Source organism: Peromyscus maniculatus, chromosome 1 (genome assembly GCF_049852395.1).
Source record: "Peromyscus maniculatus bairdii isolate BWxNUB_F1_BW_parent chromosome 1, HU_Pman_BW_mat_3.1, whole genome shotgun sequence".
Taxonomy (NCBI): Eukaryota; Metazoa; Chordata; class Mammalia; order Rodentia; family Cricetidae; genus Peromyscus; species Peromyscus maniculatus.
The window spans coordinates 157,612,326-157,637,538 of record NC_134852.1 but is presented as its reverse complement, the minus strand read 5'-3'; the positions used below and the strand labels follow the sequence as shown (position 1 = coordinate 157,637,538).

The 25,213-nt window shown below is 50.9% G+C and overlaps 2 protein-coding genes across 2 annotated transcripts; one reads left to right on the top strand and one right to left on the bottom strand.

Moving 5' to 3' along the window:
- Positions 1–628: 628 nt before the first annotated feature.
- On the bottom strand, positions 629–7,594 carry Zdhhc24 (zDHHC palmitoyltransferase 24). Its single transcript, XM_006980573.4, has 3 exons — positions 7,243–7,594; positions 5,847–6,124; positions 629–4,062 (listed from the first exon to the last, which is right to left on the bottom strand). The coding sequence occupies exons 1-3, from the start codon at positions 7,521–7,523 to the stop codon at positions 3,767–3,769; spliced, it is 855 nt and encodes a 284-aa protein (XP_006980635.2). The 5' UTR covers positions 7,524–7,594; the 3' UTR covers positions 629–3,766.
- A 92-nt stretch (positions 7,595–7,686) lies between these two features.
- Actn3 (actinin alpha 3) lies at positions 7,687–25,187 on the top strand. Its single transcript, XM_076556877.1, has 21 exons — positions 7,687–8,563; positions 14,705–14,819; positions 15,046–15,165; positions 15,638–15,724; positions 15,804–15,891; positions 16,330–16,408; positions 16,492–16,573; positions 17,581–17,666; positions 17,980–18,072; positions 18,622–18,852; positions 18,944–19,091; positions 21,099–21,249; positions 21,723–21,831; positions 21,918–22,058; positions 22,336–22,518; positions 22,893–23,027; positions 23,124–23,303; positions 24,071–24,217; positions 24,300–24,365; positions 24,664–24,822; positions 24,901–25,187. The coding sequence occupies exons 1-21, from the start codon at positions 8,420–8,422 to the stop codon at positions 25,057–25,059; spliced, it is 2,703 nt and encodes a 900-aa protein (XP_076412992.1). The 5' UTR covers positions 7,687–8,419; the 3' UTR covers positions 25,060–25,187.
- Positions 25,188–25,213: the final 26 nt, after the last annotated feature.

Below are 25,213 nucleotides of genomic sequence, written 5' to 3'. Positions count from 1 at the left end.
AGAAGCCTCCCCTCCCTCCTCTCTTGCCACTCCCTCCCCCCTGCCCCCCTTAATACACCCCTCCCCAAAGTCATTTTTTAAAGGAAGAACAAAGAAAATATGATTACAAATACAGTGAACATAAGGATCTACAGTGAGGGCCATTGGGACGGCTCAGTAAAGGCACCCCTGCCAGGCCTGCCGGCCTGAATTCAACCCCTGCTGCCATGTGGAAAGAAGATAGATGTCAGTATCCCAAAGAGCCTGGCAATGTTTTGAAACATGACAGAGACTGGGAGCTTGTTTGTCTTAGCAGAGAATTAAAAACTAAAATTACTTGTTCCTAAAGAGAGGGAGGATAAGCAAGACAGAACTTCCCCAGCACTCTGAAAGGTGAGGTGAGGCGGGGCTTTGGGCTAATCTTGGCTGGGGTGTTGACCGTTTACATCAGGAGGTGTGAACTGCTGTTCCTGAGATCTCGACTTCAGAGTTACCCTCTGACCTCCACGCACGTGCGTGGCATAAGTTATTCCTCCCATTCACAAAAAATACAAACAGATCTAGTGATCTTTATGTGTGCTCAACAATCTCTTCATAAGTCATGTATAATTAAGATATAAAATACAAAAGTGAATCCACTCAAAAGACATGTTCATCAGAAAAAAAAAGCTTTATTGAAAATATTTAAAGCTGACATGATGGTACACACCCTTAATCTCAGTGCTTCAGAGACAGAGGCAGGTAGATCTCTGAGTTTGAGGCCAGCCTGATCTACTTAGTAAATTCTAGGCCAGCCAGAGCTACAAAGTGAGACCCTGTCTCAAGAACTAAGAAAATAGTGAGGAGATAAACCAAGTTCATGACCTGGACAGTTAAATTTCACAGAGACGCCAGTTTTCACCAAGCTGTGCCAGTGTTAGGTTCCACTGATTACTTCAGTGGAATTACACTGGAGAATGCATTTTATTGGTCAAATCTGAAGAACTGGTTCTTAGATGGGTATGGAAGAGTAAGGGCTCCTAGTGGGTGATTCCCACTAAGTGGGAGTAGAAAAAAATGACCAGTGGGGGGAAGAAAAAAAGGTTTGGTTGTGGTGTATTCAGAGCTCCATGTGGAAGAGTACCATACCACGACATGCAGTAATTCGAGCACATCTCATATGAGTGAAAAGGCGAGCCACAGAAGGATAAACTTGGTGTGAGTTCATTCATATACAACCAAAGCATACAGAGTCAACACAAGCACATGTAACATGCCACTCATCTCCTACCAGGGAGGGCGCAGCGGGGACTTCAGGTTGTTTTCCCAGACAAGCTGTGGTGAGGGTTCCGAGGAACCTTTCATATCTCAAATAAAAACACATGAAAATTCAATAATCTGCAGGCTGAAGGGGAACACAGAAGAGGATACCAGATCTGCCGAGGCCACACACAGCACCAAGTGTTCCTAATGTCTTTCTAAAGCAACAGAGCATGTTGAGGGACAAAAAAAAATGACTTCTAGGAGTACAGGCCAAGCCTGTCAGGAGGGTAGGCTCCTGAGGACTCGGCATATGACTGTCTGCAGACGACGGCCAACATTTTCTTGCTTAGCTCTATTTCTGATCCAGCCCCCCAGTCCTACCTTGGCTGTTGCCCCTGAGATCCAGAGCTTCCCTGGTCCAGTTTGTCCTCATCACCACATCCCAGATACCACCACATCCCGGAAGGGTGGCTGCAGGGGTGGATGAGATCTCAGGAACAGCAGTTCACACCTCCTGACATAAACTGCCAACACCCCAGCCAAGATTAGCCCAAATCCTCGCCTCGCCTCACCTTTCAGAGTGCTGGGGAAGTTCTGTCTTGCTTATCCTCCCTCTCTTTAGGAACCAGTAATTTTAGTTTTTAATTCTCTGCTAAGACAAACAAGCTCCCAGTCTCTGTCATGTTTCAAAACATTGTCAGGCTCTTTGGGATACTGACATCTATCTTCTTTCCCCTTATAAATTTATGTTACTTTTACTTCTCTATTTTAGAGAGTCTAAAGGCAAACAGAGATAACTGGGGTGCTGAAGCCTGCCATGTTTAGTTTTTTACTATATTTACATCAGATGCTGAAAGCTGGGTGTGTTGATTCCCCACACCTGCATTCCCAGGGATTGGAAGTCGGAGGCAGGCGGTTTGCTGTTGAGTTCCAGGGAAGCCTGGGTTACATAGTAAGTTCCAGGCCAGCCTGGAATACCAAATGAGACCCTGTCTCAATAATAATAATAATAGATTTTTAAAGCAAAAAAGGGGCAGGAGAGATGGCTTAGTGGTTAAGAGTGTATATTACTCTTGCAGAGGACCCAAGTTTAGTTTCCAGTACCCACATCAGGTGGCTCACAACAGCCTATAAGTCTAGCTACAGAGGATTCAATGCCCTCTTATGGTCTCCATGGGCACCCCCATATACATGACCGTGCATGCGTTAAAGCACACTCATGTGCCCAGACAGACATACACAAAAATAAATATTAAAACCATCTTTCACAGGCTCTGGAACACCTGGAAGCTGGTTGGTTTTACCTACTCACTTCAGCCGTGAAAAGTAAAGCAGATTAAAAGACCTGGGTTTAACTCTAACCTCTTGGGCCGGGCATGGTGGTGAATGTTTTAATTGTAGCACTCAGAAAGCAGGAGCAAGGGGCTGGAGAGATGGCTCAACGGTTAAGAGCACAGGTTGCTCTTTCAGAGGTCCTGAGTTCAATTCCCAGCAACCACATGGTGGCTCACAACCATCACTAGGGGGATCTGATGCCCTCTTCTGGCATAAATGCATACAGGCAATTAGAGCACTCATCCATAAAATAAATAAATAAAAGATCTTAAAGAAAGAAAGAAAGAAAGAAAGAAAGAAAGAAAGAAAGAAAGAAAGAAAGAAAGAAAGAAAGAAAGAAAGAAAGAAAGCAGGAGCAAGTCAGTTGTGGTGACGCATGCCTTTAATCCCAGCACTTGGGAGGCAGAGGCAGAGGCAGGATCATCTCTGAGTTTGAAGCCAGCTTAGTCTACAAAGTGAGTTCTAGGACAGCCAAGGCTACAAAGAGAAACCCTGTCTTGAAATTAAAAAAAAAAAAAAAAAAAAAAAAAAAAAAAAAAAAAGGTAAAAGCAGAAGCAGGTGGATTCCCTTGAGCAAGGTCTACATTTCTACCCCACAATCTTGTCACACGGTCTAGCAGGGCTTTATGTTTCTTACAGAACAAAGATCCCAACCCTGGCCCGACATACAGGTGAGCTACAAGAGCTTCCCTGAAATCCCTGCTGCAGAGATGTGTCTACGGAGTGCTATCCTCTAGGGCAGAGATGTGTCTACGGAGTGCTATCCTCGAGGGCACACTTGGCTTCTCCCTGCCTGGATCCCACCACACCCTTCCAAGGCCCGTTAGGATCTCATGCCTTCAGTGGTCTCCAGGCCTGACAACCATGGGAACTGGAAAACAACAAGCAAGACAACGTGAGGGACAGGAACCCAGCAAAGATGGGGGAGGCCAAGAAGCAGCTGGGCACGGTAGAGGGGCAGACAGGCAAGCCAAGTAGACCCCTTGCCAAACCCCACCACCACCACCAAAAGGGGCAGAGTTGCAGTGTCTGAACTCTCCATATGGAAGAGCCCACATTGGGCAGGTCCAAGGAGGGAGCTAGAGCTGCCCACTAGAGGCATGAAAGGCCAACCTGGCCTTCCTCCTGTGGCGGGCATGAAGTTGAAAGCAAGTTCCCAGTGCTCTCCTCTGCTCCCTTCCTCCCTATTCAGTTCTGGCTCTACCTGGACTCAGGAAGCCACAAGACCCATATCAGCTGGTGTCTGGAAAGTGATCCCATCTCCAGGCAAAGGGGAAGCCAGGAAAGGCCAGAACCAGACTAGGGCCCAGCGCGGACCCAGGGCTGCCTGCAGGTTGTGACAGGTGCCCAGGTCATAGGAGTGCTGACCCCGGGCCCACTCCCAGGTGGTCTGGCCCCGCAGCAGGAGCATCCCATGGAAAAGCAGTCCAGCACCACACAGAAGTGCACCTGCCACACATGTGTCCACCACGAAAGCTAAGGCGAACTGGGCCAGAGACACTTTGCCTGTGGAGAGAAAACAGAAAGGGTCTCAGGGCTTTTCGCTGGCCTTCCCAAACCCGAATCCTGCCTTCCTCCCACCCAAGAAGTGGGACTCATTCCTCCATTCTGTAAATTCCGTTACTCAGTTACACCTGGGATCTGTGTTACATGCGAAAGTATAGCATCTTTTACCATCTTGGCCTCAGCAGGCAGCTAGTTCCTGCTGAATTGACCACCAGAGGCCATGAAACATTGTGCTAAGTGAAAGAAGCCAGGCATAAAGGGCTTGTGGGATGTGCTTTCTGTGAGCTGCCTTAAATGGGCAAACACATGCACAGAAAGTAGACTAATGATTGTCAGGGCTTGAGGGGATTTAGGAAGTCACACGAGGGCTGTTTACTGGTCACAGCATTGCTCTATGGAGTGAAAATGTTCTGAAATATGTGGTAATGATTGCACTACACTATATACTAAATACAGATATTTAGTATGTTTAGAATACTAAAATCTACTGAATTGTAGACTTCCAAATGACTTAAGTGATGTGTTTTGTATCAGTAAAAGAGTACTTGGTCTGAGGAAATGGCTCATTCAATGAACTGCTTGCCTTGCAAGCATGAGACCCTGAGTTCAGATCCTCAGGACCCCCATAAAAATCTGGATGTGGTGCCATATGCCTGTAATTCCAGCGATGATAGGATGGCCTTCCTCCTGTGGCTGGCATGAAGTTGAAAGCAAGTTCCCAGCGCTCTCCTCTGCTCCCTTCCTCCCTATTCAGTTCAGCTAAGGCGAACACACACACACACACACACACACACACACACACACACACACACACACACACCAAACCATGGCAGAAGTGCTGTGCAAAAAATACTAAGGGTAGAGGAAATAGACTTAATCTATTTTGATAAAAGGAGAAGAGAACATCTTGTCCAGGAGAGACTCTTAGGAGACAGTGTCAATGGCCTGGCAGTTTAAGAAATCCTGTTGCCCAGCAGATCTGTGTGCAGAAGAAACCTGAAGGGGGCGGACAGTGCAGATGGCGCAGGGAAGATGAACAGAACCGGGGAGAAAGGGCAGAGGGTGGAGGGCACAAAGAGGGACCCCAATGGGGTGACACGTTCTGGGTTCTGACGGGAGGCGGGAGTGAGCACATGCCTGCAGCCTCATCAGTGCTTGTGAAGCTGAGGAAGAGGATTGTGAGTTCGAAGCCAGCCTGGGCTACACAGCAAGATCGTGTAGAAAAGAAAGAAGGGAGGGAGGGAGGGAGGAACAGCAAAGTAAGCCATCTGGGCATGGATAGGGCATGGATTGGTGCTTTTGGTTTCAACAGGTCCCAGGTTTGACAGGCTGGGAGCCCGAGTCAGTGAGAGGGAACTGTGAGGTAGGCTATAATGGCTGCAGAAAGGCACCTAGCCTGGGAAAGCACAGAACCATGGAGAAATGTATAGAAGAGCCTGTAAAGAAAACCAGCATGAGCACCTCAGTGGCTTCCAGAGGCTGGGGGACAGAGGACTTAGGGCCATCTCCCCTAACATAACCTTCTAGCACCCCAACAACCCGTGGACTCTCATACTAGCCTTTCCTCCTCTGTAGCAAGCTCTGGGACCCTTGATTCTGGGGGCTAGAACTCTGTCTTGGAGCCCCATGCAAATCACTTCACACTCAGCTACGCAGGCGGCTTCCCTCTCTCCTTAACTGACAGGGACTCCAGAATATTGCCCAAGAGAACCAGCTGGACACGCCCCCTCCCAGGGGCGAGGGCTTGCTCCCCAGCACAGTGCAAGGTTCAGAAAGCTCCCCACCTGTGAGTAGCATGAGCCAGGGCAACAGGAGCAGAGCCACCGTGTAGAGGGCCGAGTGGGCCCGCAGCAGGGCTGACAGAGCAGGGCTTAGCAGCGCCGAGACGTGGAGCAGGACCCCAGCCGCGTGAAGCAGCAGGCACAGGAAGGGCCGGTAGTTGTGGAAGCCCACACAGCGGCCCAGGAGGCGGCAGTGGTGGTCACGACGCAGGATGCACACGCGGCAGGCTGAGCAGTGCCCACTGCGCGGCGGCACCTGGCTTTGGCACTGGTAACAGTAACTGCAGAGGCAGGGGACGGGGAATAACCGCGTGTTAGTGCCCCCAACAACTCTCAGTGCCCCAGGCCATGCCCAACCTCAGCCCCAGAGACCATCTTGGGGAAGCAGGAACAGCCACTGTCCTTGCCAGGCACCTCCAGCTCTAGCCTTGCAGGTCTGGGTGGCTACCTCCTGTGACATTCCCACTGAAAAACACAGTTTTCAATGGCTTGGAAGTGCTTCCGCCCCTAACACCTCTTTCCCTCTCTCCACTCCAGCCACAGCCACTGGTGGTTCTGGAGTAATCTGGACACACAGTGGCTTCTGCCTTTTTGTGGTCCTGCTTCCTCCTTCCAGAAACCAGTTCAAAAGTTCCCAAGTGGCTAACTTCACTACTTCTCTGTACAAATGTCTCAGTGAGCTCCACCTTGACCACTTATTTATTTTAATGTTTTAGTTTTTATTTGCAAATGGATGTGTTAGTCTTAATATATTTGCAGATGCTGTGGCTTTTTGGTAAAATGTGAATGAATTAAATCAAGCTAATTAGCAAATCCACCACCTAAAATTCTTGTGCTGAAAATTGACCACATGTTTAAAACTGAAACTTTGGGCTGGGGAGATGGTTCAGTGGTTAAGGCATTTGCTACACAGGCCTCACGACCTGTTCAGTTCCCAGAACCCACATGCCAGGAGAGAACTCCTGAAAGTTGTCCTCCGACCTCCACATGCGCGCCTGGACTAGGACACACGTCATAAATACAAACAAAAATAACTGAAACTTATGCTCCTCGCCTTTTTTACACTGACCTATTTTTTTCACGCCATCTTTTATCGTCCATCTTATGCAATTTGCTTATTCATTGAGCTTGTAATTTATTATCTGCCCCTTCGGCCTCTGAAATCAACTCCAGGAGGTCGGACACTGTTTTTACTTGAGTCCCTGGAACAGAGCCTGATCAGTATCTGAATGGGTAAGGAGCTGGCGGATGGCAGGTTCTAAAGGAGTTCTTTGGCTCTAACAACCCGAATACTAACGTCATCTGGTTTCTGACAACTCAAGTCCTGGGGCCTCTCTTGGTCCCAGGCCCCCCACCCCCACCCCGCTTCTGCCCGCAGACCCCGGTGCCCGACACTCACGCCCAACCCTGGCCCAGGCCGCGGCCAGCCAGCATCACGCCCCGAATGCTGGGATCGGAGCGCAGGAAGAGTCCCACGTTGCCCAACAGGTTAAGAAGCTGATAAGCAGCCAGCGCCAGTTGCAAAGCCCGGGCCAGGGGTCCCAGCGGGGGCGGCCCGGGTCCCAGCACCATCACGTAAGCCAGCTCCAATACCACGGCTGCAGCCCACAGCGCGGTGAGCACCAGTGGCAACCGCGCGGGCGCTCCTTCTGCACCCCGAGCCGCCCAGGGCTCCCCCATGGTTCCGACCCACCCGCTGTCGGACCCCTGGGATCCCACCGCTTCCGTATTGGGGAGGGCATAGCAGCGGACGGACGTCTGTCACGACCAATGGGAGCTCTGCGGGGTGCGTTGCGCGTTAGAGTCACAGGGCGGAGCCACAGATACAGAGAAGTGATTGGCTAACAGATCAGATTTCGAAATCCGGTTGGTGCTGCCTCCCAGTGTCGGAGTGAAGTGTACGCCCAGCGTACCGCAGGGACCACGCCCCCTGGTGTGGCTGGTTGCCACGACCAAGGGATTGAGTTGCAACCCCTGTGGCGTCGGGGTTTCCCGGCTCAGCACATTCTCCCCACACTCCTCTACAGCCGCCCCGGTATTAATAGACCTGGCTGGCCCTATCATCTGGCCGCGAGCCTTTCCCCATGCTCGGGTGTCTCCATCACCCTAGAAAATTCCCCAAACAACTTGTTGCCTCAGTGTTACTGACTGTGAAACAGAAATAAGGGTCTGTTTCCTTGCGCGCAGTGCTGGAAGCGGGGCAGACTCGGGTCCAAAGGGCAGCCTTTAGGATGGCCTGTAGCCACCACCTGGACTCCAGTTTACAGATGTGGAAACAGACAAGGTTCATGGCTCTCCCGAGATCACACAGCAAGCTAACCACAGAGCTGAAACGCGAACCCGCTGTCAGGATCAGTAGTCAGTCCAGCATCCCCCCGCGATTCCGCAATCTTTGACTCCAGCGCAATCTCTTCTCTGGTCCAGACCCAAGCTCCCTCGCCCCCTATCTGGCCCCACCCACCTCCCCCATATTTAGTACGAATCTGATCTGGGGCTGGGATGGGCCCTACTTAACCCGGCCTGAGCGTTCAAGAGCTCGCCCAGCAGAGCGGAGCAGAGCCAAGATCCTGAGCAAGATGATGATGGTTATGCAGCCTGAGGGTCTAGGGGCCGGGGAGGGGCCCTTCTCGGGCGGCGGGGGCGGCGAGTACATGGAACAGGAGGAAGACTGGGACCGCGACTTGCTGTTGGACCCGGCCTGGGAGAAACAGCAGCGGAAAGTGAGTGCTCACCCATTTCCCAAAGGCAAAACTGAGGCTGAGAGGCCAGGCAGTTCTTCCTGGGCATCTGGGCAGTTCAAGGGCAGAGCTTTTCTGTAATCTAGACTGCCACTCCCCAATCCAGGTTCTGCCTATCAGTCATCTGCTGTCCCCGAGGGCTAGAAAAAAGGCTGGGAGTCCTCATGCGGGTTTTAGAATTTCAAGGAGTTCCTGGAGTCCTAACGACACCTGCCCCCCAACTCCCTTGAGCCCACTGCCCCATTTCTGCCGGTGAGAGTAGATTTTGGACAAGGTCCAGAAGATCCAATTTGTTGGGGGGGGGGAGGTGAGGAAGTTTCAAGAAGTTATGTCCCTCTATACACCCACCCCACTCTCCAAGTTAAGTATCCCCAGACCCCATTCTGAAAACATGCCAGGCACACAACCAGTGTGTGGTGTCAGGGAGAAGAGCCATCGAGTACTCTTTCCATCCTCTACTATGTATTCTGCTGAGGGTGGTGTCCACAGTGCCTCTATTGGCTTGACAATGGAAGAAACTGAGGCGCAGAAACAGGCAGCCTATTATATACTATGAGAAAAAAAAGGATCCCCCCCAAATCTGAGGGTCTTTGTCCCTTGCCCCACCTCACTTTCTCCCAAGTTACTCCTCCCTGCCTTAGAAGCCCTGAGTCTGCTGAAAAGGCCAGAAGGTCGGGAGGAGGGGAGCCCCGGGTCCCCTTACCAGTAACTTAACCCGGGGGCCCAGATGGACACTTGTGCTGAGGCAGCGCCTTTGGGGGAGGCTCAAGAGGGCCATGTGGGCAGCTGCTGCCCAGGCCCAACCTTGTAGGGCACTGCCCCCTCCCTCCCTGAACTATTTTCACTCCTAGCTCCCCTGCGGAGGGAGCAAGACACCTGGGTTCCCTAAAGAGAAAATGATTCCAGCTGGACTGAGAAAATGTCGGGGAGCTGCAGGCCAGGCACAGGGAAGGCACATGTGGCCATTGGACATGCCTTTGCCAACTACGTGTGATTCCAGGAAAGGGCAAGGCGCTGGTGTGCCCAGTGGGATTTGTAGGACCCTAAGAACCCCAGAATTTCTGCCGGGTTAGATGACAGAAGTTGACTGCAGGGGTGGGGAGATTGAGCTGACTGGGCTGAGGTGCCTGGGGTGATCCACCCTCTACCCTGCCCCCCCCCCCTGCACCTGTCTCCAAGCATGGCTGTGGTCCCTGAGTTCGGCAATCCCCGGGTGATGTCATCCCTGCCCCTGGCTCCAGCTGCCATTTGCTCCTCAACAACTCTTGTCTCTACCCCCAGCCACCCAGCCTTCTCCCAGGTCCAAGTCTATGTGTCCCTACCGGTCTCTTTCTTGCCTTTGTCATTTAAAATATCAGAACCATCCTTTCATTCCAATTTATAGCCACCCATGTCCATCAACAAGGTCCACCAACAACCCCAGTCCACCAGAACAGGGTTGATGCTCTGAAAACCAGGCAGCATTCCCTGTAGATGCACATGTGGCTATTTCTTCCTCATTCCACATTGTTTAATTGATAAATAAATTAATTAGTAAGACTGTAACATCCTTGTGGTCAGACACCGCTCTGCCCCATCCATCCCTGCTCCTACACGCCTCTTAGTGACTGCTTCATTGCTTACTAGTGGCTGCAGTAGCCAGGGTCTCCAGCTTTGGAGCACTCCTGCTCTCCCCTGATACCTGAGTCCTCTTCAGTTGACCACATTAAAAAAACAATCAGCTTGGGCTGGAGAGATGGCTCAGTGGTTAAGAGCACTGACTTCTTTTCCAAAGGTCCTGAGTTCAATTCCCAGCAACCACATGGTGGCTCATAACCATCTGCAATGAGATTTGATGCCTTCTTCTGACATGCAGGCAGAACAATGTATACATAATAAATAAATGTTTTAAAAAAAACCAATCAGCTCATAAATATTTCTTGGCTTTTTTTAAGGTCTCATGTAGCCAAGGATGACCTTGAACTGATGATCCTCTGCCTCCTGTTTCTTTCTTTTTAGACCTTTTATGAGATTTACTCATTCTATTTTATGAGGAGTGTTCTGCCTGTGTATATGTATGGGCATCACATCCATGCTTGGTGCTTGAGGAGGTCAGAATAGCGCATCAGATTCTCTGGCCCTGGAGTTATGGGTGGGAAATGAACCACAAACTGGGTGCTGGGAATCAAACCCTGGTCTTCTGCAAAAGCAACAAAGCAACAAGTGAGCATCTATCCAGCACTTCCTCCATCTCTTCTTCCTTTTCTTTCCCTTCTTTTTCTTTCTTTCTTTCTTTCTTTTTTTTTTTTTTTTTTTTTTTTGAGACAAGGTTTCTCTGTGTAGCCCTGGCTGTCCTGGAACTCGCTCTGTAGACCAGGTTGGCCTCGAACTCAAACTCATAGAGATGGAGTGCCTCTGCCTCCCTAGTGCCGGGCTCCTTCCTCCACTTTCTGATTGGGGGTTGCAGGCACGCACTACCACGCCAGGTCTGAAGGGTGCTAGGAGTCAAACTCAGGGCATCTTAAGCGCAAGGCAATCACTCTACTGAGCGACATCCCACATGTTCCATAAATATATCTTTTCTAAAAATTCTTTTCTTTAAATCTGGGCAATGGTGCTCATGCCTTTCATCCCAGCACTTGGAAGGCTGGTGGATCTCTGTGAGTTCAAGGCCAGCTTGGGCTACAGAGTGAGTTCCTGACAGGGTCCAAAACTACACGGAGAAAACCCATCTCAAAAAAACAAAAAAAAATATTTTTTTCTTTAATGATTTATTTTTATTATGTGTATGTACATGGGTGTCCATGGAGACCAGAAGAGGGTGTCCGATTCCTGGAGTTGGAGTTACAGGCAGTTATAAACCTCCTGACATGGGTGCTGGGAATCCAATCTGGGTCCTTTGGAAGAACAACCAGTGCCCTTAATCATTGGGCCATGATTCCAAACCCATAAATAGGTCATAAGCAGATCCGGATTCAGAATAAAACAAAGCACAGCTACACCCACACCTCCTCATACCCACTCTCATGTCTTTCCGTCCCTTGTCCCATTCTCACCTCCTCATTTTCCCTTCTCTTCTGACAGCCATTGTCCCTGCTCTGCAACCAGAGTGAGCTTTTAAATTTACAGCCCCGGGCTGCCTTTGGGAGACGGAGGCAGGCAGATCTCTCTCAGATGGTCTGTTCCATATAATGAGTGTCAGGATAGCCAGGGCTGCATAGAGAGGCTTGTCTCAAACATAATCAATCAAGTTCTGATGCCTCCTCCCTTTTGCACGAAGCTTCGCCAACTCTCTGCGGCTCTCAGGATCAAGTTCAAACTCCCTGGCTTAGCACCCAGAATCATGCATGACCTGGCCCCTGCCACCCCTCCGGTCTGTCTCTCCCCACCGATACCCCAACACCTCCAGCTTCATTCCAGCAGAGCCCACAATGCTGCAGCCCCACAAACAGAACAAGTGTTTCTCACTACACATTTTCCCTGTGCCTGCCCCTGCCTGGCATGCCCTTGTCTGCCCTTCCTGGGCCTGCACAAGCTCCTGCTCTTCCATCACAGCTCTGATGCAATGTGAGCCTCCATCAAGAAGCCCCTACCTAATTTGGACAGTTCCTCTCCACCCCAGATTCCTCTGCATGTCTCTGCGGGTATACCTCAGAGACCAACATGACTCTGATTGGCTGTGAACTCCTTCAGGGCAGGGCTACAACTTATTAAAACTCATATTTGGGGCTGGGAGTGTAGCTCAGTTGATTAAGTTCTGACTCAGCTTAGCATGAATCCCCAGCTTGGATCCCCAGCATCAAATAAACAGGGTATGGTAGGGCATGCCTATAACCCCAGGACTCAGGAGATGGAGGCAGGAGGCTCAGAAGTTCATTGTCACTATTGGCTACATAGTAAGTTCAAAAATACACGAAACCTTGGAATACATAAGACTTGGTCTCAAAAAAACAAAAAACTCTCGTGTTTGCCTCCCCCCATCCTTCAATTCCTCCCATCCCAACCCTCAGCCAAGTTGTCTGGCCTCCTGCCATTTGTAGACCAAGAGCATCTAGACTCCCATGGTAGAAGCAGCTGTAGAAAATGTGAACGCAATCTCCTGTGCGTGGGTCCCTATTGCCTAAGGACCCACTTATAGACCCCCCTGTAACAGAAGCTCACTCCCTTAGCAATGACAGCTGTCCAGATTTATAGCATTCTCTTTTACTCCAGCTCCTAGCACTCCTGGAAATCTGGCTGAGGAGAGAATTCTAAATGGCTTCCAGGGCCACCTCTCAGGATCATCTGTTTTATGGTGGGAGGAATGATGTTTTTCGGTCAGCTTAGTGGCTGCACATGAATCTACTGATATTTTAATTATTATCTGTGGCCCTACAGCCCCACGGTCAGTGCCCTGCCAGCCACTCAGGCCAAGGCCTGATGGGTCTTCCAGTCCCTTGGCCCTGGTTTTGCCACAGCCATGATACGTAGGTTTAAATTAAGTCCCTCTTGTTCCATTTATCAATAAGACTTGGGAATCAAAGGCTGGAGTGAAAACCTGCTAGCTCAGAGAAGCTGAGTAGCAACTAGCTGACCTTGCTTATTGGCCAAAGACATCGCAAGAGATGCATCTCTTTCCTCATCCCAGGAGCAAAAAGAAGTGCCAAACTCAAGTCCCTGTCCTTACCTCCCTGCATGTCTTCTCTATCCAAATTGCTGACTTCTCTATGGCCAGTTCTGATCAGCTGGTTGCTGGCTTTGCCCTCCGATTCAAGGTATAACTTTATTGGCAAGTCTGGGGAGTGTCAGAATGTGATCAAAATATCCCACAACAGAGGAATGTTCTGAATTCCCGGATCCTGCCAGGTTAAAGGAAGAATGACCAGAGACATAATAGAGTCTGACCACCACCCTTACTTGGACAAATACAGAAAACAAACCACAGAGAGGTCAAGGGCTGGCCCCAGATCACAAAGAGGGATGCCATTTGGGGTTGGAGCTCAGCTGTGGACTCCATCAAGGATCCAGAGGCAGTGGTACCACTCAGGGTCTGAAGGCCTGGTTGGATGGCAAGTATATGCACACTCATAGGTCAACCCCATTCCCAATAGATACAGCCATATCCCAGTCCTCTGATCTCAGGTGGAAGCTGAGACTGGTTGTAGGGAAGGAGGTCATCGGTGCTGGGAAAGAGGTCATGTAGATTGCAGTACCTGGTCAACTGGTCACTTCTATAAGACCCAGTGGGGATAAGTGGGGGGTTAATAAATCATTCTGAATTAACAATAGACTGTTGATCACCTGTGTAATGTTTTTATGTCCAGGGTCTCCCTGGCAGCTGATTCCCACCTCTCATCTAGATATGATTCCCTTGAGGAGCTCTCAGTTTAGAGACCATATCTCTGGGTTATCTGGACCCTCAGGGAACTCCACACTTTGAAGTATGTTAATGTTTTCTAATTCTATCTCTGGTGATGAAGATTAGACAAAGCTGTGTATCGGGTTTTTTCTTTGGGCCACCAGCTCACAAAAAAAAAGATACAAACAAACAAACAAACAAACAATAAATAAATAAATAAATAAATAAATAAATAAAATAAATGATATAGAGACTTATTATTATGAAATCTCAGCCTTAGCTTAGATTTGTTCCTAACTAGTTCTTACAACTTAAATTAACCCATATTTTTAATCTACGTCCTTTTACGTGGCTCGGTTACTTTTTCTCTGTACTGCCCATCCTGCCTCCTTAACATCTGGCTGGCGAATCTGCCTTCTTCCTCCCCGAGTCCTCCCTGTGCCCAGAAGCCCTGCCTAACCTCTTTCTGCCTAGCTATTGGCCATTCAGCTCTTTATTAAACCAATCACATCTTCATACAGTGTAAAGAAATATTTCACAACTAAGCTGGAGTGCTGACCACAGGGAGACCCCAAGTCCAAACTGGCACCTACAGAGGCTCCAGTGCCGTTTCTCGTCTCTCAGTAGAACTAAAACTCCAAGATGGAGAGAGGCTGAAGAAAGATACATAGCAAGACAGCGGCTGAACCAGGACCTACATCCAGGGCCTTAGGTTCTAAGACCTATCTTAATGGAGCTAGGTCTGTGTGCACCAGACTCGGTTCCAGATCTATTCCCTCTGTGCAATCACTGTCTTCTGTCCCTAGACCTTCACTGCATGGTGCAACTCACATCTGCGCAAGGCAGGCACCCAGATCGAGAACATTGAAGAGGACTTCCGCAATGGCCTGAAGCTCATGCTGCTCCTGGAGGTCATTTCCGGTGAGGGCACACATCTGTAGCCAGGGAAATCTGGAGAGCTGTGGGAATGGTGGCGGCAGAGTGCTGGAAGAAGGGGAAGCTTGCGAGCAGCACCTTTAAATTAAAAATTTTCAGTGCTGGGAATCAAATCCAGGGCTTAAGTCAGGCTAGACAACATTCTACTACTGAGGTACATCCCCGCCCCCTCCAATAATTTCTGACCCTTACCCTCTCCTCTTATACTCAGGAGAGAGGCTGCCCAGGCCAGACAAAGGCAAGATGCGCTTCCACAAAATCGCCAACGTCAATAAGGCCCTGGACTTCATTGCTAGCAAAGGAGTGAAGCTTGTGTCCATTGGTGCTGAAGGTGAGAAGGGGCAGGACCCGCATGGCAAGGACCCAGGGGAGTCAACAGGTTTCTTCTGTAAGACCCAGTGGAGATCCTGTCTGTCAGAAGTAACTGCACCCAGCAGGTGTTCAACAAATCATTCTATTTTTTTTTTTTTTTTAATTTTTTTTTTTGGTTTTTCGAGACAGGGTTTCTCTGTGTAGCTTTGCGCCTTTCCTGGGACTCACTTGGTAGTCCAGGCTGGCCTCGAACTCACAGAGATCCACCTGGCTCTGCCTCCCGAGTGCTGGGATTAAAGGCGTGCGCCACCACCGCCCGGCTCAACAAATCATTCTAAAATAACACTAGATGACTATTGAATGCTTGTTAGGTGTTTACTAGGTACCAGGCCTTGGGTGGGACATAGGGCCAGGAGGCCGAGCTGGAGGGCCATGCACTGAGGCCTGGACACAATGGCCTGGAGTCCAACCCTGACCCCTGTCCATGGCAGAAATTGTTGATGGGAACCTGAAGATGACCCTGGGCATGATTTGGACCATCATTCTCCGCTTTGCCATCCAGGACATCTCTGTAGAGGGTGAGCAGAGGAGGAGGCAAGTGGAGAGGACCTGCTCAGACTCTGTCCCAGCTAACACTTCTGTCCCTTTGTCCCCCAGAGACCTCGGCCAAAGAAGGCTTGCTTCTCTGGTGTCAGCGGAAAACAGCACCATACCGCAATGTCAATGTGCAGAACTTCCATACCAGGTCTGTTTGATAGCGTCAAGGTGGCCCAGTGATCAGCTCTGGTCCATGAAGGTGTAGACTGGCCCCATCCCAAACCTCAGCAGTTCTGGAACAGCCTCTGAAAGGAGGACTCAGGCTATAATGAAGCGAACGGGCCAGAACGAGGAGGGCTGCAGAGTGCTCCCGGGCAGGGAGCAGCTGTGACAGCTGTAGAAGCCTGTTTCAGCCAGAGAAGACCTGGATACCCCACACATCTAGAAATTGGTCTGGTCCGAGCCTAGGAATAGGAAGGGATTATGAGGAGCTTTGAGGAGAGATGGTCTGGCAACAGGGGGGCAAAGGAATTTGTACTTGACTGCATTTCACAGAAAAGGTGGTCCTGCTTGGGAGCTTCTAGGCTGAGGGTGGGACATGGCCTCAGCCTGAACCCAAGCCTGACAACCCTTTCTGTCTGTCCAGCTGGAAGGATGGCCTGGCCCTCTGTGCTCTCATCCATCGCCACCGGCCAGACCTCATTGACTATGCCAAGCTGCGCAAGGTGGGCCTCTATAAGTTGCAGACCCAATTCTGCAGTCTCTGCCGTCAGCTGACCTTTCACCTTTCCCCTTCATGCCTCTCTAGGATGACCCAATTGGAAACCTGAACACTGCCTTCGAGGTGGCCGAGAAATACCTGGACATCCCTAAGATGCTGGATGCAGAAGGTGAGATCAGTGGATGAGAACAGTATTAAGTATACACATGACCCCGTCCAACCTCCACATAGTGCCCCGCTATCCCCTCCTCCAGTGATATTTTACTCCTGCCCCATACTCTATCCCTACCCTTCTTCCTTTTCAAAATCTTATGGTTTTTGAGACAGAGACTCATGTAGCCCAGGCTGGCTTCAAACTCAGTATGTATCTGAACTCCTAATTTTCCTGCCTCGACCACTCAAGTGCTGGGATTATTGGCATATGCTACCACTCCCAGCTCTTTTCACAAAGTTTCATACCATCATTTCTCTCTCCAGGAGCTTTCCATTACACACCCCTGCCCTCCAACTCCCGGCTTTCCTCTATGGAATGGCTCTGCCCTCGGTCACATATCCCAGACTCTTGGCTATCCAGGATAATATTGGTCCCCAAGACTGGAAGCTTCTCTGGGGCACATTCTGCCTGTGGTCCCTGAGCCCAAGCAATGTTCAGTCAAGGAAGCAGCAAATATTTTCTGAGCAACTGCTGCTTGGTACCCTGGATGTCTGTGCACCGAGGAGAACTGCTTCTGGCCCCAGAGGGAATCACAGGACTTAGAGAAAAGGCAGACAGACTGACTTACAGACTGCCTGGGGGCACCAGGCAGAGTTCAGAGACCCCTCATGAGGGCCTCAGTAGCTGCACACTCATGCATGGCCTCATACCAGGCCCTGGGGTGATCATAGAGGGCTTCCTGATGGAGGAAAACACTGTACTCGGGGTAGCTGGCTGCCAGTGACTAGAGTCCCGTTTGTCATCCTGAGGGTGTTCTCGGCATGGGGAGGAGAGTCTTGAGTTCATTCTCCACCCTGGCTTTGGTCAACATACACTTTATAAGACAAGAACTGAGTTTGTTGCTGAGTGGTGGAACACTTACCTATTGTGAGAAAAGCCCTGGATTTCATTCCTATACAAAAAACAAAACAACCCCCCCCAAAAAAAACCAAAAAACCGTACCCCTTGCTGTCCTCCCCCAGACATTGTGAACACCCCCAAACCAGACGAGAAAGCCATCATGACCTATGTCTCCTGTTTCTACCATGCGTTTGCTGGGGCTGAGCAGGTAAAGGACAACCTCATTGCTGCCCTACTGAGGGCACTGCCGCCTAGGTAAGGTCCAAGGGCCCAGCTTTGGTGTTAGCCTGGCATTTGGAGGTGCCAAGGCATACAAACGCCGTCTCAGTTGTACACAATGGGTCTCCAGGGAGCTCGGGGACAGAGGCCTCTGTCCTGAAGGCTCCCTCCCACCTTAGGGATGTGGTCACCCCTCCTTCTCGATTGGAACACAGGCCGAGTTTTTGAGGGCTTTACATGGGAGGCTAGGTTGGGGTGTCTGGAGTAGCTTGTCCTAAGCCCTCTTGCTGTCCCCATTCCAGGCAGAGACCGCTGCCAACAGGATCTGCAAAGTGTTAGCTGTGAACCAAGAAAACGAGAAACTGATGGAGGAGTATGAGAAATTAGCCAGTGAGGTACGGCTAGAGCCAGAACCCCTTCCCACCGTGCTCCTTACCCTGTCCCCGCTGACCTCCAACCCCAACCTCTGGCATGGTCTGCAGAGCTCCTTCCAGGGTCTCTCTGCCCTTGCCGCCCCACCATCTCCTGCCCGGCTGCAAACCAAAACTCCTGGTCATTCCCGATGCACTTGTTGTTCATACATTCACTGATCCTGTCCTTTCCTTATATTAGGCAGCCATATGTCCTTTTTATACATGCCAACCTATTTTGGCCCCTGGACTCAGAGACTGTTCTGGAACTGGGATGTGGCTCAGTGGTAGAGTGCTTGTCTAGGCTATGGGAAATCCTAGATTCAAGTGCCCCCCACCACCACCACCACACACACATACATACTTAAGCATCCTATTCCTTCTCTGACCAGTGAGGACAGACTACCCCATTCTGTTCTCCATGGTTTTGAAAATCCCCTCCATGTATTTGAGGCCTGGCCCTCTGGCCGCAGCCTATGGGTGGGTGAGGTATGAAGGTCAGCTCGGAACTCCGCCTTGCTCTGGTCCTGGCAGCTGCTGGAGTGGATCCGCCGCACTGTCCCATGGCTGGAGAACCGCGCAGGTGAACCCAGCATGAGTGCAATGCAGCGCAAGCTGGAAGACTTCCGGGACTACAGACGCCTGCACAAACCTCCCCGTGTGCAGGAGAAGTGCCAGCTGGAGATCAACTTCAACACACTGCAGACCAAGCTGCGCCTGAGCCACCGCCCTGCTTTCATGCCCTCTGAGGGCAAGCTGGTTTCGGTGAGCTAGTGCCCTGGGTGACCCCGGGTTCTCGATCCCCATCTGCACGATGGGTGAGCTGTGATGGAGGCCATCTTTGTTTCCCACGCAGGACATAGCCAATGCGTGGCGGGGACTGGAGCAGGTGGAAAAGGGCTATGAGGACTGGCTGCTCTCAGAGATCAGGCGTCTGCAGCGGCTTCAGCACCTGGCTGAGAAGTTCCAACAGAAGGCTTCCCTGCATGAAGCTTGGACCCGGGGTAGGTATATGTCACGGGGCTGGACTCCTTCCTGCACAGAATAGTGGCAGATGCTCTGCAGGGAGCCAGAGACCAAGGCCACACCCTCCCTCCCTCAAACCCCCCCACCCCTACACACACACACACACACACACACACACACACACACACACACACACACCGCCACTGCCACTGAAATTGTCTTACTATATAGTGCCTATGTAGACCAGGCAGAGATCTACCTACCTTTGCCTCCTACTGGGGGTGCTGGGATTAAAGACATGAGCTACCAAACCTGGCTGGAGACCAGATTTTTCATTCCATCCTGACTTGCCGCAGGGCAATCTGGGCTTCTCTTGGGACTAGTTTTCTTATCTATAAACTTAATCTCCCTCCTCTCAGGCTCTGGCCCTCTGTAGTCATCTCTGATTAAGTTGTCACTTAGCTTTTGTATATGGAACAGGTGTCCAAAGATAAGTCCCTAATCTCAACATCACTATGTCATATTCAAAGTATACTGATGTAGAATACTGCACAAATCAGATATATCACTCTCCATAAATAATGCCATCCATTCAGGATTATATCAGAGATTTCATTCCTACAAAAGAATGAGTCCTTGGAGAGGGAGAGGTGGCTCAGTGGTTAAGAGCATTGACTGCTCTTACAGAGGACCTGGATTCAATTCTCAGTACCCACACTGTGGTTCACAGCCATCTGTAACTCCAATTCCAGGGCATCCAACACACTCCTCTGGCCTCCTTGTGCACCAGGCATGTACATGCTGTACATATATATGTGTATATATATATACACATAAAAATAAATATTAACTAGAATAGCTCCTTAAAAACCAATCTGTTAAACCAGGCGGTGGTGGTGCATACCTTTAATCCCAGCACTAGGGAGGCAGAGGCAGGTGGATCTCTGAATTCAAGGCCAGCCTGGACTACAGGACAGCCAAGTCTGTTACACAGAGAAACCCTATCTCAAAAAAACAAAAAACAAACAAAAACAACCCCAATTTGTTTTGTTAGAAGAAATGAACAAACATTAATGATGGATTATGGCATAGTGAATAACAATAGTTTGGATATTTTTATAAGAATTCCTGAAGTTGCCAGGTAGGGTAGGTAGTACACCCCTTTAATCCCAGCACTCTGGAGGCAGAAGCAGGCAGATCTCTGAGTTTGAGGCTGGTCTACATAGTGAGTTCCAGGACAACCAGGACTACATAGGAAAATCTTGTCTCAAAAACAACAAATTCTTGAAATTTACAGTTTAGGTGACCCTGAAGCAGTCTCTGAACCTTTATACCCATCACCTGCAAATGCAGGGGCCCTCAAATGAAGAGTCCCCACCACTACTGTGATGATGGTGGTGGTCTTTATTTGTAAAATTATAGTAATTATTACCTATAAAACACTTTCACCAAAGACACTTTTACATTTATTATTCATTCATGCAGTAATTATTCACGGAGGCTCTGCCATCCACCAAGTATCAGGCACTGTGCCAGGTGCTGGGAAAGCAGATGAGCAAATGAAGCCAGGTCAAAGGACGGAGGAATTCACAGGAGCATTGACAAGTAGTTCCAAGGCTGGGCGCGGTGGTGCATGCCTTCAATCCCAGCACTTGAGAGGCAGAGGTGGTAGATCTCTGAGTTTGAGGCCAGCCTGGTCAACATACCAGGACTACATAGAGACTTTGTCTTAGAATAAAACAGAGGGACCGGGGTGGGGTTTGATTATCAAGCAATTCCAAAATTGTAGCAAAGGTCATCCTGGACAATGCTGGGTCAGAGGACACTGACTTCATTGGCAAACAATGCTAAAGTTGCGGCTGGCATCTCAAGGTATGTTGGGAAACCTCACACTCCAGCCGTGGCGGCCTCTAGGGTGATAGGACCCTGTTCTCTTTCTGAGCAGGCAAAGAGGAGATGCTGGCATCTCAGGGTATGTTGGGAAACTTCACACTCCAGCCGTGGCGGCCTCTAGGGTGATAGGACCCTGTTCTCTTTCTGAGCAGGCAAAGAGGAGATGCTGAACCAGCACGACTACGACTCAGCTTCGCTGCAGGAGGTCCGTGCGCTGTTGCGGCGCCACGAGGCCTTTGAGAGCGACCTGGCTGCGCACCAAGACCGGGTGGAGCACATTGCCGCACTGGCCCAAGAACTCAAGTAGGCGTGACCAGAGACTCAGCCCCGCCCCTCCTCGTTGAGCCCCGCCCCTCTACTCAGTCACACCGTTGGTAACCAAGCAGTGGCACCCTGCTTCTTCTCACACCATTACACTGTTTCCAACCCCTGCATTTATCACTGGCATTCATCAGTCCCACCGCACGGGGAAATCTGTCCCCCACGACATGGAGACCCCCTTCACCTCAGAATATTAGCCCACCACCCCATCAGCCTTGGCCTTACCCACCACCTCCTCCAGTTCTCCTTCTCCCACAACTCTGCTTCTGAAACCCAGGCTCCACATCAGGACACCTCCAGACACTGAGACCCCTGGAAGAAAAGCTCCTCTCTGCTCCACACCTGCTTTGGCCGCCTAACAGTCACTCCTGCACCCTCACCCTGCCTTGGGTTCCACCAGGGGTCAAGTTAGGCCAGGGTCTGCCTCTACACTCATTCCCCTTTTACTCCATCAGTGAGCTGGACTACCATGAGGCAGCCTCAGTGAATAGCCGCTGCCAAGCCATCTGTGACCAGTGGGATAACTTGGGTACACTGACCCAGAAGAGGAGAGATGCGCTAGAGGTGGGCAGGTGGGCCAGGGAACCAAGGGCAAGGCGGTGAGGCCGGCAAGCTGCAAAGGTCTGACCCATGGTCCCCCTGACCCCTAGAGGATGGAGAAGCTCCTGGAAACCATTGACCAGCTGCAGCTGGAGTTTGCTCGGCGGGCAGCACCCTTCAACAACTGGCTGGATGGGGCTATTGAGGACCTGCAGGATGCGTGGCTAGTGCACTCTGTGGAAGAGACTCAGGTGAGTGCAGGCATTCCGGGAGACGTTCGGGAGGCACTGGATGTAATGAGAGGTAAACTGGTCTCACATCCCATCAGCCATACCTTTGGGTTCCCGGGTAACAGGAATAGGAAGCAGGAAAAACCCCCAGTTATGGAGCGGTAGGCTGGCAGGCAAGGGGCCTAGGTTCTTAAACCAGGCCTGCACCAACCACTAGATGGCCTGGTTCCCTGTTCTGCCTCCTCTGTTGCTTGCTGGTAAGTGGGTGTGCTGTCTGGTCCTTCCCGTTTTTCCCCAGAGCCTGCTCACAGCGCATGAACAATTCAAGGCAACACTGCCAGAGGCTGATCGAGAGCGAGGGGCCATCCTGGGTATCCAAGGAGAGATCCAGAAGATCTGTCAAACGTACGGGCTGCGGCCAAAGTCCACCAACCCCTACATCAACCTCAGCTCGCAGGACATCAACACTAAGTGGGACACGGTCAGTGCCACCGGCGACCCACACGGTCCCCACTTGCTCTTGCACGTCCGAACCAATGAAACCTCTGGTGTCCCAAGGTATGGGGAATAACGCTCACCGCTACCCAGATCTGGGCTCTGCCACAGGTTACTCATGGCCTTGGGTAAGCCTCCAACCCTATCAGGATTGTGTGCATACCATCCACAAGCCCACCTACCTACACTAGTTACGTCACTGGGCCCATTTTACAGAGGAGGAACCTGGAGCCTATAAACATGAAGTCATCGGCTTCATGAGGACAAGAGCTGAGGTCTGAGGGCCTGAAGGGCCACCTCGCCTCAGGACCATCTCCGGGCCCCCAGACTTGGCCATGGTACAACCGCTCTCCTCCCCAGGTCCGAAAGCTGGTGCCCAGCCGTGACCAGACCCTGCAGGAGGAACTGGCACGGCAGCAGGTGAACGAGCGGCTCCGGCGACAGTTTGCAGCCCAGGCCAATGCCATAGGACCCTGGATCCAGGGAAAGGTGGAGGTGAGGCCTTGGAGAGTGGGGCCAATGCGGGGGACGGGACTGAGGGCTGGCCCACAGGGAGTTGAGAGCCCTTGTTCTGCCTGGGTGCCCCTGCAGGAGGTAGGGCGGCTGGCGGCTGGGTTGGCCGGCTCTCTGGAGGAGCAGATGGCTGGTCTGCGGCAGCAGGAGCAGAACATCATCAATTACAAGAGCAACATCGACCGGCTGGAGGGCGACCACCAGCTGCTGCAGGAGAGCCTGGTCTTTGACAACAAGCACACGGTCTACAGCATGGAGGTGAGGGGCTCACCCCTGGGAGGAAGGGAAGGGAAAAGCCTGAGGTGATCACAGCTGGATAGAGCATGTCTGTCCCAGGAGGGTCACCAATTCAGCCTGGCAAGCTTTTCCAATGCCCCATGGTAATATGGCTCTCCAGCTATCCAGCAATGGAAAGTGACTTGTCCAGGCTAGGTGTGATGCAAAAACCTATAATGCCACCACTTGAGAGGGGAGGCATGAGGATCAGGAGTTCAAAGCTATTCTCAGTCATATAGCAAGTTCAAGGTCAGTCTGGGCTTCATGAGGCAAGGGAGGGGTAGGAAAAGAAAGGAAAAGTGACCTGTTCAGAGTCATAAAGCATCCTAAAGCTAGACCCCAGAATTGTCCACGGCTGGTTGATCAAAACTTAATACACAATAAGCCATCAAACTTTAAGATCGAAAGGGCTGCTTAGAGTCACTTAGGGGAACTTCGAGATGGGGACAGAGGCCCAATAAGGGGGAGGGCTTGCCCAATGCTATATAACAGATTAAGAATATAACTAACTAGATAGCCAGGCGTGGTGGTGCATGTCTTTAATCCTAGCACTTGGGAGGCAGAGGCAGGTGGATCTGTAGGTTTGAGGTCAACCTGATCTACAGAGAGAGTTCCAGGACAGCCAGGGCTACATAGAAAAGACCTTGACTCCAAATGAGCACACACATTAAAAAAAAAAAAAAAGAGTAAAACTGGACTAAGGACAAAGAGCTGGCCACCCACTGACTGCCTTGTCTCTTGCTCTCTAGCACATTCGTGTGGGCTGGGAGCAGCTGCTCACCTCCATTGCCCGCACCATCAATGAGGTAGAGAACCAGGTACTGACCCGAGATGCCAAGGGCCTGAGCCAGGAGCAGCTCAACGAGTTCCGGGCATCCTTCAACCACTTTGACCGGGTCAGCAGCGCCCACGTCCTGTAGGCTGAGGGGAGCTGGTGGGATTTGGAGAGCAAGCCTGATACCCTTTTGCCCTCTACAGAAGCGGAATGGGATGATGGAGCCTGATGACTTCCGAGCTTGCCTCATCTCCATGGGTTATGACCTGGTGAGATCCCTAACCACTTCTACAAGTACCATCAGTTCCCCTCCCTCTGCCTGGCTCCCTCTTCACACAGAACATCTCTGCTCATCACACCCACACAGAGGCTATCTAAAACACAAAGGAAAATCCACTGGTTCTATGTGACTCCCTAAAGCCAAGCTGATTAATTAATGTCTGGGGAAGAAGAGAGTATGCTGTCACTGGGGTGATACAAGCCCAGTATGGAAAATCCCCAGGAGGGGACATGAGCCCTCTTGGCTTTAGCACTTATGGACACAGTGCCTGCTCTCTATCTCTGCAGGGCGAAGTGGAGTTTGCTCGAATCATGACTATGGTGGACCCTAATGCAGCCGGGGTTGTGACCTTCCAAGCCTTCATTGACTTCATGACCCGAGAGACTGCAGAGACAGACACGGCTGAACAAGTTGTAGCCTCCTTCAAAATCCTGGCAGGAGACAAGGTGAGCATCGTGTGGAGGAGGGGCTGGCAGGCTAGGGCATGACTCAAGACCTGTGGACCAATGTCTCCTCTTTCCTAGAACTACATTACCCCAGAAGAGCTGCGGCGAGAGCTCCCAGCTGAGCAGGCTGAGTACTGCATCCGGCGGATGGCGCCCTACAAAGGATCTGGGGCTCCGCCCGGGGCCCTGGACTATGTGGCTTTCTCCAGTGCCCTCTATGGAGAGAGTGACCTCTGACATTCTTAGCAGAGAAGGAAAGAGGGCGCTTCCTGTGGCGGATTCCACGGTCCCTCAGAGCAAGGGCCTTAAGATCATCCAGCACTGTGTTCTGAATAAAGACCAGGCCGTGGGCCTCTCCCATCTCCTCTTGGTTCCTGACCCCACCTGACCC

Coding starts and splice junctions, on each gene's coding strand:
- Zdhhc24 (XM_006980573.4), bottom strand. CDS start 7,523: ATGGGGGAGCCCTGGGCGGCTCGGGGTGCAGAAGGAGCGCCCGCGCGG. Junction 6,125..7,242: donor GGCCTGGGCCAGGGTTGGGC/GTGAGTGTCGGG, acceptor CTGCCTCTGCAG/TTACTGTTACCAGTGCCAAA. Junction 4,063..5,846: donor CTGGCTCATGCTACTCACAG/GTGGGGAGCTTT, acceptor TTCTCTCCACAG/GCAAAGTGTCTCTGGCCCAG.
- Actn3 (XM_076556877.1), top strand. CDS start 8,420: ATGATGATGGTTATGCAGCCTGAGGGTCTAGGGGCCGGGGAGGGGCCC. Junction 22,059..22,335: donor ACTCTGTGGAAGAGACTCAG/GTGAGTGCAGGC, acceptor GTTTTTCCCCAG/AGCCTGCTCACAGCGCATGA. Junction 24,823..24,900: donor AAATCCTGGCAGGAGACAAG/GTGAGCATCGTG, acceptor CCTCTTTCCTAG/AACTACATTACCCCAGAAGA.